Source organism: Amblyomma maculatum, unplaced genomic scaffold (genome assembly GCF_055883805.1).
Source record: "Amblyomma maculatum isolate TAMU_Amacu unplaced genomic scaffold, ASM5588380v1 scaffold_13, whole genome shotgun sequence".
In the NCBI taxonomy this organism is placed as follows: Eukaryota; Metazoa; Arthropoda; class Arachnida; order Ixodida; family Ixodidae; genus Amblyomma; species Amblyomma maculatum.
In genome coordinates this window covers 32969143-32986875 of record NW_028146738.1, presented here as the reverse complement: position 1 = coordinate 32986875, position 17733 = coordinate 32969143, and the positions used below count along the sequence as shown (strand labels likewise).

General features: G+C 45.0%; 1 protein-coding gene across 1 annotated transcript in view; it reads left to right on the top strand.

Moving 5' to 3' along the window:
• Positions 1-17733, top strand: part of LOC146172528 (nose resistant to fluoxetine protein 6-like) — a 137361-nt gene that overhangs the window by 65319 nt on the left and 54309 nt on the right. Inside the window, exons 9-10 of the mRNA XM_084585786.1 lie at positions 8494-8665; positions 13968-14050. Of these exons, the coding sequence (XP_084441912.1) occupies positions 8494-8665; positions 13968-14050 (255 nt within the window). The remainder of the gene's footprint in view (positions 1-8493; positions 8666-13967; positions 14051-17733) is intronic.

Genomic DNA, 17733 nt, shown 5'->3' with positions numbered 1-17733 from the left:
CTTATCATCGAACTGAGCTTTGGACGACACACAGTGAGCAAAAGCTAACTCCTCGACCATTAACATTCCAGGGTCAGAGCAGAACTTTGGTCCAAGGCGTAAGGTCTTTTCATGCTTGGAATCTAAAACGATGTCACCTAGGACCAAAAACTTTCCCTCTGATGCTGGTCTTCTAGAATCTTTTGGGAGGTTTGGACGGACGGCGTCCCAACGGACTTCCGTCAGCTGATCGGTAGTCATACATCACTCACAAAACACACGCTCATTACGGCGAGTGTTCTCAACCGGGCGCATAGTCCGGGCTAAGTCCTCGCTTGCCGCCACCATTCACTTTTGAAAATTCTGCATATTCTTCTCTTGTGCCCCGTAGAAAGTCAAAGCCAGACACAAAGTGCTCGCACATCCGGAGGGCAGGTATTAAAATGACAATGCCATGAAGCAGTGGGCGCTCGGCAGATATACACGGCGATGATGGCATACAGTATTGCTAAGTTAGACAGATCGATGTTTCGACACAAAATAGAAGCCCACGTATAGGAAATGAACTGTAGAAGAATGGCTTATTGGGCGAGTTGGTGAACCATGATGAACAATAATACCACTTGTGGTTTTCTTCTCCTCTTTGTCCCGTTTTTTGTTGCGCTCTTATATTACTGGTCGTCATGGTTCACCAACTAACTCGATCGGCTGGTCTTCTCCAATTCTTACGGTCAGGACTGACACATAAGGAAATCATGTCGAGCAACACGTCGTGAAAACACTCGATCAGGCTATTGATTTGAGGCTATTGATCTGAGGGTGACAGCTGGAGGACGTCTTTTGGATAGTATTGATAGTGTACAGAACTCCTTTAAGTGCTTGGGGAAAGAAAGGCCTCCTCACGGTCACTGAGCAGAATGCGTGGATCACAATGACAGTGCTGGAGTACCAGATGAAGAAAAAATTCGACGTTTTCAAAAGCGGCACCGAATCAAAGAAGGGCTCTTTCAGTGTACCACGCCAGATGAACAATGGCGGTAACAACCTAACGGTGATCGTCTGGCGGGACACGCAGAGGGCCAAGCTAGTCGATGTCGACATAGTCAAACCGCTGAGATGGTGAAAGGAAAAGGTTTCTGGGCACCAGCAGGAAGAAATATTTGCCGCTTGTGATGCTGGAAGGGCGCACAAGATATGCATATGGTGACGCTGGTAGAAATCCTAGCCTGATGTATCGGCTATTGATAATGTCGTGCATTTTATGGTGATCTAAGTAAGCAGCAGTGCAAGCGTTTTTGTAAGCCTCCAAAACTTGAACACGATGGCAGCCAGGCACAGCGGGAACCCAGTAATTCTTGTGTTCCGAATTTAGTGTTAGGGCAGTTACGCGTTACTGCCGCAGTGTGGTGCGAGTCGTGCTCCAGAATATCAACAATCAGCTGGAGACGTGTGTGATGTGACAGAAGCGCTGTGCATGGCAGTGTGTTTTTTACTGTTATTATGGGTGGGGCTGAGGACGAAGTTTTAATAAAGGTGGTAATGAATCCGACTTATCCTGGCGACGAGGTTGGGACCCTGGTTCGAAATCATCGCTGAAGCTGCCAAGGGAAGGTGGCATCGCTGGCAGCCATCTGTGCAGCATGGCCAACACCCCAGCGCGGCATACATCGAAGTTTTCGACTTGCTCCGCCCCGAGGACTGTGAAGATTATGCACAGCGTTTCGAGTTCTTCCGGGATGCGCAAGGTATTACAGATAGCGGTAAGAAGTGGTTCACGTTCCTTGGTCATTGCGGCGCCGCCACTTTTCAGTTGGCAAAAGCGCTCGTCGCGCCGGCCCAGCTCACGGATACTCCGTTCGAAGCAGAACTCGCTGTACTCAGGGAGCAGCTAGCCCCGAAGCCAACGGTGCTCGCAAGGCGATACGAGTTCCACCGAGGCGACCAGGTACAGAGAGAAGGGCAGCCGCCTACCTTGCTGCCCTTCAAACAACGGCGCAACATTGTAATTTCACCACCCTCACTATCTCGCTGCGAGACCGTTTTGTTTTCGTCTTTGCGGAACAACAAGATAAAGTGACAACGTTTGTCCAAGAAAGAAGTGACCCTAGCTATTGCAGTAGAAGAAGCAACAGGTGCCGAGGCAATCAACCGCGAAACTAACTACGTCGTCCGTCCAAGTCTAACCGCGCCGTGCATCGAGCCAGTACATCAGTGAACGAGCATGGACGTCGATAATGAGCAAGATGCCACCGAAGATGTCTCGCGTCTAGGAAACGATCCTGCCCAGCGGACGGACCCAGAAGGAACGCGGGCCGTCACCTGTGCTGGCTGCGGTGGCCCCCACATACGGCGTCTATGCCATTTCTGGGATGCCCAGTGTAGGGGCGGCGAAAAAAACGGGTCACATATTGAGAGTCTGCCAACGGCAGGACGCCTCACGTTAGAGCCATGCCTCGCACGAATATTTCCTACTGCGCCGACCCAACTGCGACCGCTATCCACGATGTGCCTGCACCCGCCACGAGGAAGATACGTGTTCTGGTCAAAATTGAACGTGAGACATGCCGAATGGAGGCGGGTTTGGAGTCTACGTTTTCAGTCATGTCTGACGCTACAGCCAGGCGGACTTTTCCGAGTGGCCGTCTACCACCGCTGAAACCGCTGGATATCATTATGAAGGATTATCCGGCCAATCGCATAGCTTTGCACGGGTATGACACATTCAGAGTGAAGTTTAAGGATTTTGGTGGCCCGCTACGTCTTATGATTGTTAAGTTCGAGCCTTTAAGCCTGCTTGGACTGGACTGGTTCCCAGCGCTGGGTATCAACATCATAGGAGTGCAGCATATCAACTAGCCGTTTTATTCGATTGCCGACATATTGCAGGAGTTCTGTTCAGTGTTTGATGAAGCATCGGGGTGTACGAAGGGCCACCTGTGCAGGTTTCACTCAATCCTGAGGTCGCGTCAATCCAACTGAGGGCACGCAGAATACATTTCACACTTCGTCCGAAAATAAATACAGAGCTAGAAAAGCTCACGCAGCAGGGTGTCTAGGAGTCAGTTGCTCAAGCAAGATGGGAAACGCGTATCGTCGCTCCCTATAAAACTGATGGAGACGTCCGTATTTGTGCAGACTACAAGTGCACAATAAACAAAGCATTATGCTTTGTTTATTGCCATATGCTGTCGTCCCTTTCAGGTACAACTGTGTTTGCTAAGCTCAATTTGGCCCAGGCTTACCAGCAACTGCCAGTGACCAAGGAAGCAGCGGAAGCTCCGACTATTGTAACTCACCGGGGAGCTTTCCGTGTCCACAGCTTTCAATTTGGGGTCAGCAACCGGCATGTTCCTGAGTCTCATGTAAAACCTTCTGCGAGGAGTTTCTGGGGCCATTTCTTACTTTGATGATGTCATGGTTGCTGGAGCTTCTCATGAAGGGCTGCTCAGTCGTCTTCGTGAAGTTCTCAGACGGTTCCAAGCTGTGGGGCTTATAGTCAAGGATGAGAAATGCCAGCTCGGGGTGGCTCAAGTAGATCTTTTAGGGTTTAGAGTCGATGATCAGGGAATTGATCCAATGCCTGAAGAGACAAGCGATTGTGAAGGCACCACGTCCTTCCGGCAAGGGGGAGCTACAGGCATTCTTGGAGCTCCTCAACATTTATCATGCGTTTCTGCCCCATAAGACAACTGTTGCAGAACCACTGCACCTGCTCTTCAACAAGAATGTGCCCTATGTACCCTGGGTCTGGGGTTACACACAGCAGAGAGCGTTTGTTAATGTGAATCGCCTCCTGTCATCGACGCAGGTTTTGACACACTTTGATGAAAAGAAACCACTTATTCTGGCTTTTACACCTCACCATATTGAATAGGGCTGTGCTAAGCCACAAAATTCCAGATGACAGAGAAGCCCTAATCGCCTTCTACTCAAATACGCTGTCGACTAATAAGCGGAATTGTAATTAGTCTGATAAAAAGGCGCTTGCAGTGATTGTAGGCGTAAAATACGTTCCATGACTATGTAATTGGCTGGCCGTTTCAGATCCACACGGGCCACAAATATCTTTTTGGGTTGTTAGCTTCAGGCTGCCAGCCACCGCAGATGTTATCCCCTTGAATGCTGCGCTAGTCTATTACCAGTACTCTCCTCCACCAGCCTGGGCTATGCGGACGGCCTCAGAAGAATTCCCCTGACGAACCAGCAACCGAGTATCCGTCCCCAGCAGAGATTATTGTGTTCATGGACACTCTCCCATAACCCCACTCCTTGCAGCTGACATCGCCCCATGTTCTGCCAAGGACCATATAATATCCCACGTACTCAACTGGGCATGGAAGGGGTGGACCCCGAAACACAGCATTAGTTCTGAGTTCGCACCATTCGCGGGCAGGCAACATGAACTGTCGGCCCACAAAAAGTGTTTGCTGTGCGGTGACCATGTGGTGATTCCACAGAAGCTACATTCCAAGATTCTTGAAGCCTTGCATGCCGGACTCCCAGGCATTGTTCGGATAAAGGCACTTGCTCGCAGTTATGTATGGTGGCCAGGAATCAATACAAATATTGGAGAAATATTGAATCGATACGGCCATAGATTCCCAGAGCACCAGTCCATCCATGGGAGACAATCCGGACACCATCCCTGCAATACATTGACTTGGCGGGGCCGTTCCAAGGGCAGACATTTTTGATCGTGGTGGACGCGTATTTAAAGTGGCTGGAGGTCATTCCAGTTTCATCGATGACGTCATTCAATGTTATCAATGCTTTATGTAAACTGTTTTCAACACATGGCCTCCCAGCCACCCTCATGTCGGACAACGGGCCTCAGTTTACTTCTGCTGAGTTCCGGGGTTTCTCGAGGCCAAGCTGATCAGCCAGGTGACTTCCGCACATTTTCATCTGTCCATAAATGGCCAAAATGAAAGAATAGTGCGAACCACTAAAGAAGCACTGTCCCACATTATTTTCGGAAATTGGACACGGCTGCTAGCAGACTCCATATTACAGCAGCAACTCCGCAGACAGGCACAAGCCGATCATCAGCCGAACTCTTGATGGACCGCCGGGTGTTAACCATGCTGGACCGGCTGCATCCAGACAGAGCCTCGGATAGGTCCTCCCAGCATACAGGAACGCTGCCGATGCCACGTTCATTCCAGCCTGAAGATGCTGTGTTTGCAAGCAACTGTGGCCAGGCTGCTCCGTGGGTCTCCGCTGTGGTAGCCCGAGCCGCAAGCCCAATCTCCTATGACGTCATACTTTCAGATGGCCGAGTGTTGCGCCGGCATGTGGACTAGCTCCGTTGCCTAGCCGTTACTCCTTCTTAACTGGGGGACCAGTACCCACAAAACGGCAACCAGAAGTCTTTCCCTCACAAGGAGAGCCACCGGCAGAAACTTATCCTGTGCTAGCAACACCATCGGAAGCAGTGAGCAGCGAGCCACCTGAGGACAAACTGATGAGTAGCCAACAGCTGAACATTCCTCTGATGGTACAGTCATGCCACAAATAGTGCCGATGGCTATGTCTCTACCAGTGTTTTCAAGGGAGCAAAGTGAGCCTGCTGAGCTACTAACCCTATGTCGCTCACTTCAAGCTCGGAAGGCCCCATCCCATCTGCAAAACTGCGCTGGCTTTGTGTCGGCAGTTGAGTCCAAACTAAGGGGGAAAGGGTGTTGTGTTCCGAGTTAAGGGGTTAAGTGGTGGGGCAGTTGCACATTACTGCTACAGTGTGATGCGAGTTGTGTTCCAGACTGGCAACAATCAGCGGGAGACCTGTGTGGTGTGACAGCGGCGTTGTGTATGCAGTGTTTTTTACTGTTGTCACGGTTAGGGCAGGGACGAAGTTTTAAGTCAGGTGATGATGAACCCGGCTTAACAGTTATAGTGCATAGGTGGTTAGTATACCGGCAGAGTGTTCCATGTTGAAATCGGGGGAGGGCAATCTGCTCACGCGGCCGTTGTGTACCGTTGATTTACCATGGAGACAAATGATGAGGAATCAGCCAACTGCAGGGACGGGAAGTCAGTGTGGATGTAGAGTGGAGGAAATTAGATAGGCGCAACATTCAGGTAGTCAGTAAAAGCTTACGTGCATCGGAGAGTAGAAAAAGAGTGTGTAGACTAGTGGGTGCGGAAAGCAATGGGAAACGTGAGGGCGCCGAGATGTCGAGGTTCTTTTGGTCAGATTTGTAGATGACAGTGAGTAGCATAGTATTCGAGATGTAAAAAAAGGTGAACTAGGCAGACTCAAACAATAGATAAACAATATTATTCCCTAATTGTGTAGTAAGGCTCAGCTGCAGTAAGAGAGTGGCTGGCATATGAAACAACTTGCTCTTCAGACGCGATGTTATGTTGTAAAGGAAGCGCGCGGATATCTTGTTCTTTAGCGTCAGTGTGAGGAATGGTGGCCGCTTCTGCATCAAAACATCGTAGCACAGGATTTGAAGTGCCTGCTTGAAAGCTTGGAAGGCCTCTTCGCGCTTTGTGGACTACTCGCAAAGCGCTTGAGAGGTCAGGAATTTGTCTAATTGAATGAGCCGCAATGCTGTCAATGTTTCCGATACAACGGCAGAGGTTTGACGCCGACCCAGAAGAATGAGAGAGGCGGAATGGCAAGACTGCAGAAATTTCGACCACCTGGGGTTCATACCGTGCACACCCCACGAGCGTATTCATTTCTCCGCCATCAAAAAGCTGCTGCCGCAGTCGGAATTTTGATCCCGCTTCTTTGTGCTCATCATTCAAGCGCCTTACTCACTCAGTCACCGCGGCAGGGCGTTTTGAAAGTAATGGTGCCGACGCCCACAAGAATGTTGTGAACGCGCCGTGACTCCGTTATAGCACGGTTGACTCGGATGCACTCTGTGCAGGACTTGCCAAGCGGCTGCTTTCAGCCGGCGAGCTTCTTCTTGGATAGTTCAGAACGACCAAAAGGCTTGCCAAAAATTTTGCTGTTTTGCTTTGAAAAGGTTGCCTAGTCGGTAATCCCCTCCTCGTAATTGAGAGACCATGTGTTCGCGACGTCAGTCAAGTAGAAGGTGGCGTTGAGTAGTTAAACACACTCCCCCTCGTACAATTTTCTTGCCTTTCATTGACATTTTAGCCAGATAGATCGGCAAGTGTTCCTTTCGTTCGGGGTTTAGCGTCCCAAAGCGACTCACGCTATGAGAGACGCTGTAGTGGAGAGCTCCGAAAATTTCGACCACCTAGGGTTAACATCCACTGACATCGCACAAAATAGGGGCGCCTAGGTTTCGCCGCCACTGAAAGGCGGCCGCCGAGGCCGGGATTCGATCCCCCATCCTTGGGGGGCCGGCAATGTTCTGGGAATTGTGCTGGCCCTGGTGACCGTCCAGGTGAGTGTAACAGCAGCATACCTTTTAGAAGCCTGTGCTGAGCGTGTTTCGTTGCCCTCGTGCATATCGGAGGATTATGGAAGCAAGCAAAGGCGTAAAAGGTGTCCGAGGGTAGGTGGTAGACGGATACAAAGTGAGAAGAGGTTGGCGATATGAAGGGCACCTCGGCCTATGTTAGCAACCGATTGAACAAGCGTCTTTCTTCCAGGCCACTCTGGCACTCTGCACGCAATCCTCAGATGAGAAAGGAGTGGTGCGGATGATTGGTATAAAGAGGTGATTGAGGTGAAAGTTGCCGCACCGCGCTCTCAAGATAAGTTAAGAGGTGACAAGAACGCTTCGACAAAATAATCGTAACTCAGCGTAGCAAGCCGCACACGGCTGATATATTGGGCAACAATTTTAGATGCGTTATGTTCGCGAAAGCTGTTCGTCGGCATGTGTGAGGCCTTGGTAGGTAATTTGTACATAAGGTCACCTGAGGGAACAGAAATTGTGACCGCAGTAGCAGTATATGAATGCATGTTTATTATTGATAAGTAAAGCTAAATCTTACTCACAAAAATGTAATTAAGCATGGCTCAACAAAAGTCACTAAGCACCACTTATACAAAAAAAAGAGATTGACTCAGCAGATTTGAAGATAAAAAATGGCTGGGCAGAATTTAAGATAATTCAGAATGACGCCGCAAAATCCACCCAGGCTAGCTGAGAAAACTTACTTGAACGTAAAAAAGGCTGACAAGGCCCATTATTCAAAAATACTACCTCAAGGTCACGCCACTTGCGTGCTATTATAGGGCAACAACGGAGAGTCAGATAATGTACTCAAAGCCGTGTTTAACTAGTTTCTCAATACTACATATGCCGAAACGAAATGCTTTATGCTTTCGTATTTACTTCGACTGTAAATAATACACCCTCCTTAAATAGTTTTGTTCGGCATTCTTTGACTAATGCATTTAATAAGCATATCGCTGAGTGAAATGATCGAGTGTCAGTATTCAAATATCTTTCGTGAATACCTCAAAGGACTTTCTGTATACATCGTTGTGATGAGTAGACTAGACTTCATTTATCCTACTAGACAGATCATGGCACGTACCTTATCCTTGTACGCAGTTAAGTAAAGAGCATTGCCTTTCAGAACCATGGTACCATTGTTCTTCATGATGATGTGTTTGAAACTGCTGCCTCTCATCGCCGCCGGACCTGGCGCTAAGACACTCTTCGACAAGATCGACTACGAATTCCAGACACAGTGGCTCGTCCTGCTTCTGCAAGTGCAAAACTATGCTTTCACACCAGAATTGACAACGGTAAGCAATTCTGAGGCGTTGAAGATACTTTATTATATTCGCCTCTGTAGGGTATAGGTGTAATCTTAATACATAATGATCGAGGTGAGTTGCTCCCTAAAACAACAAAAAGCCTCCTTCTTCCTTTTTTGTTCCTGCGCTAGATGTCCAAAATAGTACTCGTAAAACTTGTAAGTGATATAGGGAGACTTTATGCACGCGGACGCTATGCTTACCACATGAGAGGCGTGAGCAGAAAGTATGAACAAGTGATAAAAAACATAACGTGATTTCATATCAAAATTGTGACGCAACAGTTCGTTGTGATGCATTCAGAGTGATGTCGTATCATTTCGTTAGCCCTTTAGCATCCATCCATAGTGAAGATAGAAGCTAGTTTCTTATAGGAGCTCCAACTCACGACCTACTACCTCTAAACGTATACCGGTAACTCTAAGCGTTAAAGACATTTAAAATTTTTCAAAGCTCTGTACCAGGCTCTCGGTGCAAACCGCCAAAAAAACTATGTTAACCCATGCCGAACACTGATTACGTTCTGATTATTTGATTTCGCGCGGCTATGAAAGAAGCAAAAAAAGAGGCGTTGCCATGCTCTTCTTGGAGCTGCTCACTGTGCAACACTGTGGCTCCTTTTCCGGCAAACAGCATCGGTCGTAGCTACGCTACTGCCCTCGTGTGCTTCCGGCAGAATACCGTAAAGATAATGTCAAACATCACGCCAACATGTCGAAATCTAAGATGATCATTCCCTAACTTCGAACCAAGGAGGCAAAATTTTTACGTTTTTATACTTGGGCCAGAAAAGTTAAAACATACGCCCATGCTATCTCTGCAGCTGTGTTGTACGGCGATGCGAATACCAGGTGCGGGACAGAGCTTACGATTTGACTTATAATTGCTAGTACATATTCAACTTTTATTCGGTAGCACCAGGGTATGTTCCAGTACACTGCTGATGCTTTGCGTCTATCACGAAGATACCTGATGGTGCAGACAGCAGACCAGGGTAACCTGGTCCCTAACGTCCCACACCTGCCGTCCAGTTGGCGCTCATCCAGAACATGTGGCCTTACAGCGCCATTAACCTCTCAATAAGTTCGAAATTTCGTAGCCGACTCACGGTTAGGAAGCCATTGTCCCCAGTTTAAGACAACAGAAGCAATTCATTTCGTAGCGGCCAAAAGAAAGCCTACGGAAGCGTTGTCATTTGTCCTGGCAACTGCACTGACGAGAAATAAAAATTTCGCCGTAGACCGAGATTTGAACCTTCGCTGGCGAAAAATGAATAGCGCTTCGAATGTCGACGCCTTGCACAGCTCACCCACGCCCGCAGCTCATTTTTCAGCATGCGCAAGCATAGAGTCATTTCTTTTTAAGCGACAGCGTTTACAGCTCGTTCGGTCGAAAAGCTGTCGGGGGCATCGGCACTGATTGTCGAAAATAATCTGGCGCTGCGTAAAAAATTGTATTAATGTATCCTGTAGCTCTAGTGATTTATGATTGATTGGTGTGTAATGGGTGAAGACGTGTCAATGAAATCGTTGTAATTGATTGATGAATTAAGAAATGAATTTTGGAAAGATGGGGTTCTAAGGTGTCAGAGTGCTCAGATTGAAAAGCCAATGCTTGATTATGATGATTTAGAAAAATTATGATGAGTGATTGATGACTTCCTTAATGCAAATATTTAAACACAATGAAGAAAATGCAATGAAAGCTGTAAAAGTGGTGGAATGGAATGTCAATGTTTGGTCATGCCAACTATCGGTATGTAAAAAATAGACAAGAGAAAAAAGAACATTTAAGAATTAAAAATAAAAATAAGATTTTAAATGTTAGTAAAAAAATCGTCCTGTGTGTGAAATGCTACCGCCGTTTGAGTGTTCCCGTTATTTTTAACTGCATTCCTTTATAGTCTGCAGGAACGCTGAAGTAGCTGAGACAAACTAGCTACAGTTTTTACCCCTGGCCATGTGTTCTCGCAGGTGCCGTTGGCTGATATATAGCGAGGGTTGATTGGACATCTTGGTATATCTACGCAATGTCACAACGCCAGAGGACACGGCCTACACGACAGGGGCTTTTGCAGGGAGATTTTACAGGGTTGTGACGGCATAAACACGGCTAGATCCGAAACAAGTAACATAAAGTGTTTCTCTGCAGAAACGGAAGTACTTTTGCTCAAAACGAGAACAGTGGTAGAGTGCAGTCGAGCCTTTCCTTTGGCTTGCGAGCCGAGTGGGCTACCTGTGCACTACTGCGAAGCATTCGCTGTGTGGGACAGTTTAGAGGCCTTATGCAACAGCCTCCTAGCACAGAGTAGACGGCAGCAGCACATTGTATTACAGCACCATTTTGTTGAAATTAAGGCCACTAGTCAGCACTCCTAAGAGCCCTCCTAAGTAGCACTACTACTTTGTTCAATTGCCAAGAACTGCTTATTATCGCTCTCTTAGCAGTTATACTTGCTACTACTAGTTTCTAATATTTAACTACAACGCAAATGCGTGCAATAAAGTATTACTTCGAATAAATGTTTAATGCGCATAAGGCAGTATGATTATATCGACATTTTTGGGTATTTAAGTGTCCCATACGTTTCTTTCATTTTTTATTATTCAAGGGCAAATAATTATAGCGAAATTTGAAGGCCGTCAGCATCTATGCAAAACTAAGTTTCGCAATCTTCCTTCTTGGCAATGCGGCTAGGACACTCCACTGCGGATACCAAGAACGCACAATCTCGTCCGGACCGCGGTGATTACTTTTCGATCGAGGTGAAAAGCACGGCTCCCGTGTACTGCGCGACGAAGCACGCGTTAGGAACCTCAGATGGTTGAAATCTCTTGAGTTCTCCATCAGAGCGGTCCTCATTGCCGGAATCGATTTAGAAGTTAAGTTATAAACCAGCGAAGGCTCGTTGATTTCATTTCTGTGCATTCACATCTATAAAATGGCATCCTTCGCATTTCGTACGCGCCAAATACAGACACTTCGCGTAAATGAGATGTATAAAACATTAAAATGGTTAAGGTGAAATGTCATGATATTTGACACAATTTTTGAGATGTGAAATGCAAGGAAGCTCATATAAAAAGCTTCAGATTGGGAATTTCCGACTTTCAATAATTCGAACCGGATGGCTATTAAGAATAATAAAAGTTGAGGTAATCATCGATATAGGCGGCCTTGAATATCCCGATGTCATGTGCCCACAAAATTTAGAACAATAAAAGTTCATTCACTAATTCTATTGCAGGAATGCCCATTTTCACAATTCGTCCTTCTTAAGACTTTCCAACCAAACTGCAAGAAGATGACAATCAACTGGACCATATAAATTTACGAACAAGCTAAACTTTTGAGATTGACGGCAGAATTTTAGAGACATTCATGTAATTGCAGTAAAGTGGAAGCGCTCTGAAAAAGTTAGATTAATTTGAATTTAATAAGAATTATACCCAGAACCTTTGGATTGCAATGAGGGCACGATACCCATAAGTTACAAAGGTTCCATGGTTGCAGTTGAATAATGGTCGATCAACCGTATACAAGATGCTAATGAAAAGGATAGGGCAAAGCAATCGTGTTAAATTGTCGCAATTTATAAATAAGCGGTAGGTTTTTAAAGTCCTCAAACAGAATTCTTAGCTTCGTAATATTTCTCGGTTATTTTATGGTAAATCGGTACTTAATCACTCGCATGAGGAATTTTTGTAAATCACTCAGTAAGTACGTTGTCGCACACAAAACCGTTGGACATGGTACTCTGCTTTTCGCGGAAGGTAGGCCATTTTTTTTTTTTTTTTGCCGGTCTTGCCTTTCGCTGTTCTGGCAGCTTGTCTTAGTTGATGATAGATTTACATGTAATTGTCTTCTCTATCGCAGTTCACGCCGCTTGGTGTGGCGTATCGCAACCCCCCCCCCCCCACACACACACACACAGACAAACACACACAACTGCCGCGAAGACGTTACCGCTTTGACCAAACGCACGTTTTAAACTAAGCAAACAATTCAATTTGATACAAACCGCCCACAAACCATTGTCCTGCCATGCCACCTTAAATGTATCACATGTCAGAAGCAAGCTCGTGAGAATGTCCGTCATGTATGATGATTAAGTGACCTTTAGTGACAGATTAAATTCGTCTTGAAGCAAGGCATATGAACGTGCCTGCATGGCCAAGGGGCATAGTACCTAAATAGAGATCCTGATTTCAATATTCCACCTTAACAGCGAAGCCACAGTTGACAGCGTTCATGATACCTGGTTTCGCGACGTCACAGAAACCATCGATCAATCAGTGCCCAGCCTTGTCACCTGCCAACTACCACCTCGCAGAGGCTTCGTGCCCAACTAGGCAATTTCAGGAAATTAATGCCCCATCAAGCAAATTTTGGTCGTGTTTTAGACCTTTCGTTTTAAAACGAAGCCATATGAAAGATGAATATCATACTTTTATGAATACAGAACATGCTCGCTAGATGGCCAAACAAAATCATTGAAAACTTTGCCTTATATCAATTTGAAACGCACCGGACGTCTGTCCTTATGACGTTGATATCAATCACGTGATCTTACCTTTCTTGGCGCGAATACCTGACCGTGCTAGCATGTTCTGACAGTGGCCACTGTAAATGTCTTGGTTTGTGATTGCATGTGTGTGTAGTTGTCTTGCACATGCGTATAATGGCTATGAGAATGACTGCGGTAACGCGGTAAAGCCTCCTCATTGCTAGAATGTACTACATCTTATGCAGTGTAAAACCGCAGCACGTAGCACAATAAAATGGCTCAGTAAAATGGATGAAAATCAAATTCTTGTGCCAAGAAGACGGCAACATGTGGTCGTTATGTCATAAAACCTCTATTATAGCTGTTGCTACATAGGTATTTACAAGTGGCGTAATAAATTGAAACAGTGCACCAAGTCTCTTTAGTCACATCATTATTTGTGTTGTTACTAGAAATGACAATTTTCAACAACACTCATGCATTCCTGAATTGAGATAATATAAGTGCTGCGCGGTCCGACCACACATATTTAAGTCATGGTAAGTGTAAGCCGTATCATCTACCAAAACATAGCCACCTTGCCGCCTTCTATGTGTGCACAACTTTCACCCTCTTGTCTCCCGTAGGTACGAAAATAAATATATGTAGGATTTAAACGAAGCAGCCGGTATATTTATAATTACGATTGATTACTGAGATACGCCTTTAGTATCATGGTAGCAGTAACTCACACAGAAAAAAAATGAAGGGATATGAATTACACTGGTACTTATTTATCCGCAGCATGTCTTCACTCATCTCTGGTACCTGTCCGCCGACTTCCAGTTCTTCCTTGTTGCCTTACCGATACTAATGCTGCTGAAAAAGTAAGTGCGAAATCTGCATTACTACAATAGTTCGAAGGTGGAACAAGGTGGTTTTGTTATAGCGTACTCTTTTGAAAACAAGTCAGCTCGGGCTAATAAATTTTTATACTGTTTGGGAAAGGAGCTACGTAAGAGAAGACATATCTGTAAAGGACTTTATGGAGGTGTCTGGTCAGCAGTTATATTTGTAAAGTTACGTATAGGAGCTATGGGCCTGTCATCTAGGAACATGCATGTTTGTCTCACAGCCGTTTTTCCAAGATTAGGTTTAAATACGCGAGGTGAATCTGTTCGGCACTGTGCGTATTAAGTCAGGCGTGAACCTGCCAATAGATATCGAACAGGACCAGGGATAATTACGTTCAAGATCCATGGCCATCCGGCACTATTATCCTGCTAAACGGTGCAGGTGAATCTTAATTTCAAAAAGATCTTGTACATGTCGTATCATTTGCTTTATTGTCTTCATGAAGTAACAGAATTGCGGCTTTTAAATTTAACGCAGCTTTTGTGCATGCTTTTTGAAGATGCTTTTTGAACCACTTCTGGGAACAGCGAAGAATAAAATTTGATAATGGCCCTGAACCACCGCCATAGCGCCGACCGTGAAATGCCGCAGATCTCTTTAGTGTTGCTATTCATTTGACTGCTGATCAAGACCTCTGATAGACCCCTTTCACGCTGGTGGTGCTATATTTTTTCAATGACCCATGTGCTTTATTTATGAAGCTGGGAACTTCGTTAGCCATCCGATACAGTAGTCGCTGAAGATAGCAGCATGGGCTCTAGCAAACGAAAATCGACCAATATTCATGCGAAGGAGTACCCCAATATTGAGTATGTGCCCTCAGAACTCATGTATTTTTAAACCGTAGCCCGCGTCCGCGTCAATTCAAGCGTAATTATTTTTCAACCCTGGGTAATCCAAACGCGCCTTTTGAAGCTTAGCCACATGTCTGCGGTTTACGGTATTGATCAGGCAACGAACGAGTTCGCAACTTAGGTTGCTTTGGTTGCTGTGACGGCTGCAGCAATAACAGTCATACTTGCCTCTGCGATCCTAATGAAGCATACTATGATCAGCAGACATATGCCTCCACGAACTCGTTTTTTTTGGTGCAGAAGAAAGTATGGCGATATGGTTGCAGAAGAGAGATTGGCAGATGACTTATTTATTTATTTATTTATTTATTTATTTATTTATTTATTTATTTATTTATTTATTTATTTATTTATTTATTTATTTATTTATTTATTTATTTATTTATTTATTTATTTATTTATTTATTTATTGCATACTGCCAGCCTGACTGTCAGGCTTTAGGCAGGAGTGGGGGGTACAGAAGAATACAATTCACGAAAATCCATAGTACATTCAGTCTTGCGAATGACGACAACGAAAAAAAAAAAAGGCATATCACTCGCACAGAACAAAAAGAACCAAAAAGTGAAGTGTAGACACCATGATATGACAATGTGAAACACCGCTATCTTTCATGGAATGCACTCAGAAAAGAAGACAACGTCGAGCACTCAACCACATTTCCAGGTAGGTCGTTCCAAGTACGGATAGTTTTAGGAAAAAATGAGGCTTTGAACACATTTGTTCTGCACGAAAAATCGCTCACTTTCTTAGAATGAAAAGAACGGGTTTGTCGTTTGGTAACTGAATGAAAGTATGCATTTCTATCTATGCCAAGCTGGTTGTGGCAGATCAAATAAAACATTTTTAATCTTTCTTGGCATCGTCTTGCCTGCAGGGTTTCTAAATTAGCTTTTTGCAAAAGTGCTGTTGGGGACGTTTTCCAGCTATAACAATTGTATATGAACCTGACACATTTACGCTGGACATTTTCAAGTTTGGTGATATTGATCTTTGTGTGCGGATCCCACACAACTGCCGCATATTCTAAAACCGGTCTAATGAAAGATTTGTAGCCAAGAAGTCTGATTTCTGCTGGGGGATTTAGCAAGGGTTCTCCTCAAATATCCAATTTGCCTCATTGCTTTATTTACAGTGTACGTTTATGTGATCATTCCATTTGAAATCTGACGTGATTATAACTCCTAGATATTTGTAATTATTTACCTGAGATAATGTGTTGTTACCGATCTTGTAGCAGAACTTCAGCGGATTGACTTTTCGCGTCACATTTAAAGCTACTGTTTTCTTGTAGTGTATGCACATTTGCCAAGTATTGCACCAGACCTGAATTTTACTCAAGGACGTATTTAACAGTACCTGATCATTCTGGCTGTAAATCTCGTGATAAAGTATACAATCGTCGGCAAACAGGCGTATTTTAATCGATATGTCGGAAGCAATATCGTTTATAAAAAGCAAAAAAAGTAATGGTCCATGGACGGAACCCTGAGGAACGCCGGACTCAACAGGCGCGGAATCCGAACTGATTCCGTCAATGGATACAGTCTGACGCCAGAATGAAAATATGCGGCTAGCCATGAGAGCAATGAATAGTTTTTAGGATAGGTTTCAGTTTTAAAAGCAGTTTTTGATGGCAGACGCGATCAAACGCTTTCTCAAAATCTAGAAATATGTCTACTTGACTACCCCTATCTAATGCTGCTGCGAGATCATGGACAGTTTCTGTTAGTTGTGTTACCGTGCAATGTTTTCGACGGAAGCCATGCTGTCGGCTATCAATAATGCCGTTCTGCTCAGCAAAAGTAGAAATGCGTGCAAATATAATGTGTTCAAATGCCTTTATACAAGTACATAGCAAGGAAATGGGCCTATATGATGAAACAAGAAGCCGGTCCTCTGCTTACGGTATCGGGGTAATTTTTGCATGTTTCCAATCGCTTGGAAGTTCTGCGCGCGACAAAGATTTTTCAAATATCAGACATAAGTACTTAGCGGACCATTCAGCGTAACGGAAAAGAAAGGAAGCACGAATGCCGTCAATCCCCGGCGACTTTTTAACGTCTAGATTGAGCAGAAGTGTTAGTACTCCTTCTTCACTGATAGCTGGAATATGTATTGGAGAAATTTCGGCAAAAGCGTTGAACTGCGGAGTGACGCCATCATCCTTGGTAAACACAGAACAGAACTAAAGGTTTAAGGCATCAGCTACTTCCCCTTGGTCCGTTACGACATTACCATTGATCAACAGATTTAAAACTGATTGCTTCTTTGGCGACAGGTGACGCCAAAGTTTTTGCGGGGACTCGGTAAGAAACTGTTTTAGACGTACACTTTGATAATGGTCTTCGCTCTTTTTATTCCATTCTTCAGAAACAGACGCAGTTCAGATAACTGGTGTGCGCCCGCAGGAGAAGGGCGCTGTAGATATTTCTTTCTTGCTTTTTTTAACCTTTCGCCCTGCACGGGCTATTTCTTTTGTCATCCAAGGTTTAGAAGTGCGTTTTATGACCTTTCTCTCGGGAATGAAGTGCTTTATGTAGTGCTTAACTAGACCTTTGAAGAATAACCATAACATATCAACGGATATGCTATTACATTCATGTTTGGCAACAAAAGAAGAAAACGAATTGTCCAATGCATCAAGTACATCCACACCACTAGCGCGAGAAAACTCGAGTACAACCGTTTCCCTCTGTTTCAGCTTAAAAACAGTCTTCAATTTCAAGGTAAGGGACACTATTTTGTGGTCAGAAATCCCTTCAAAAATATGCACCCTTGGATTCATATGTATTGTCAT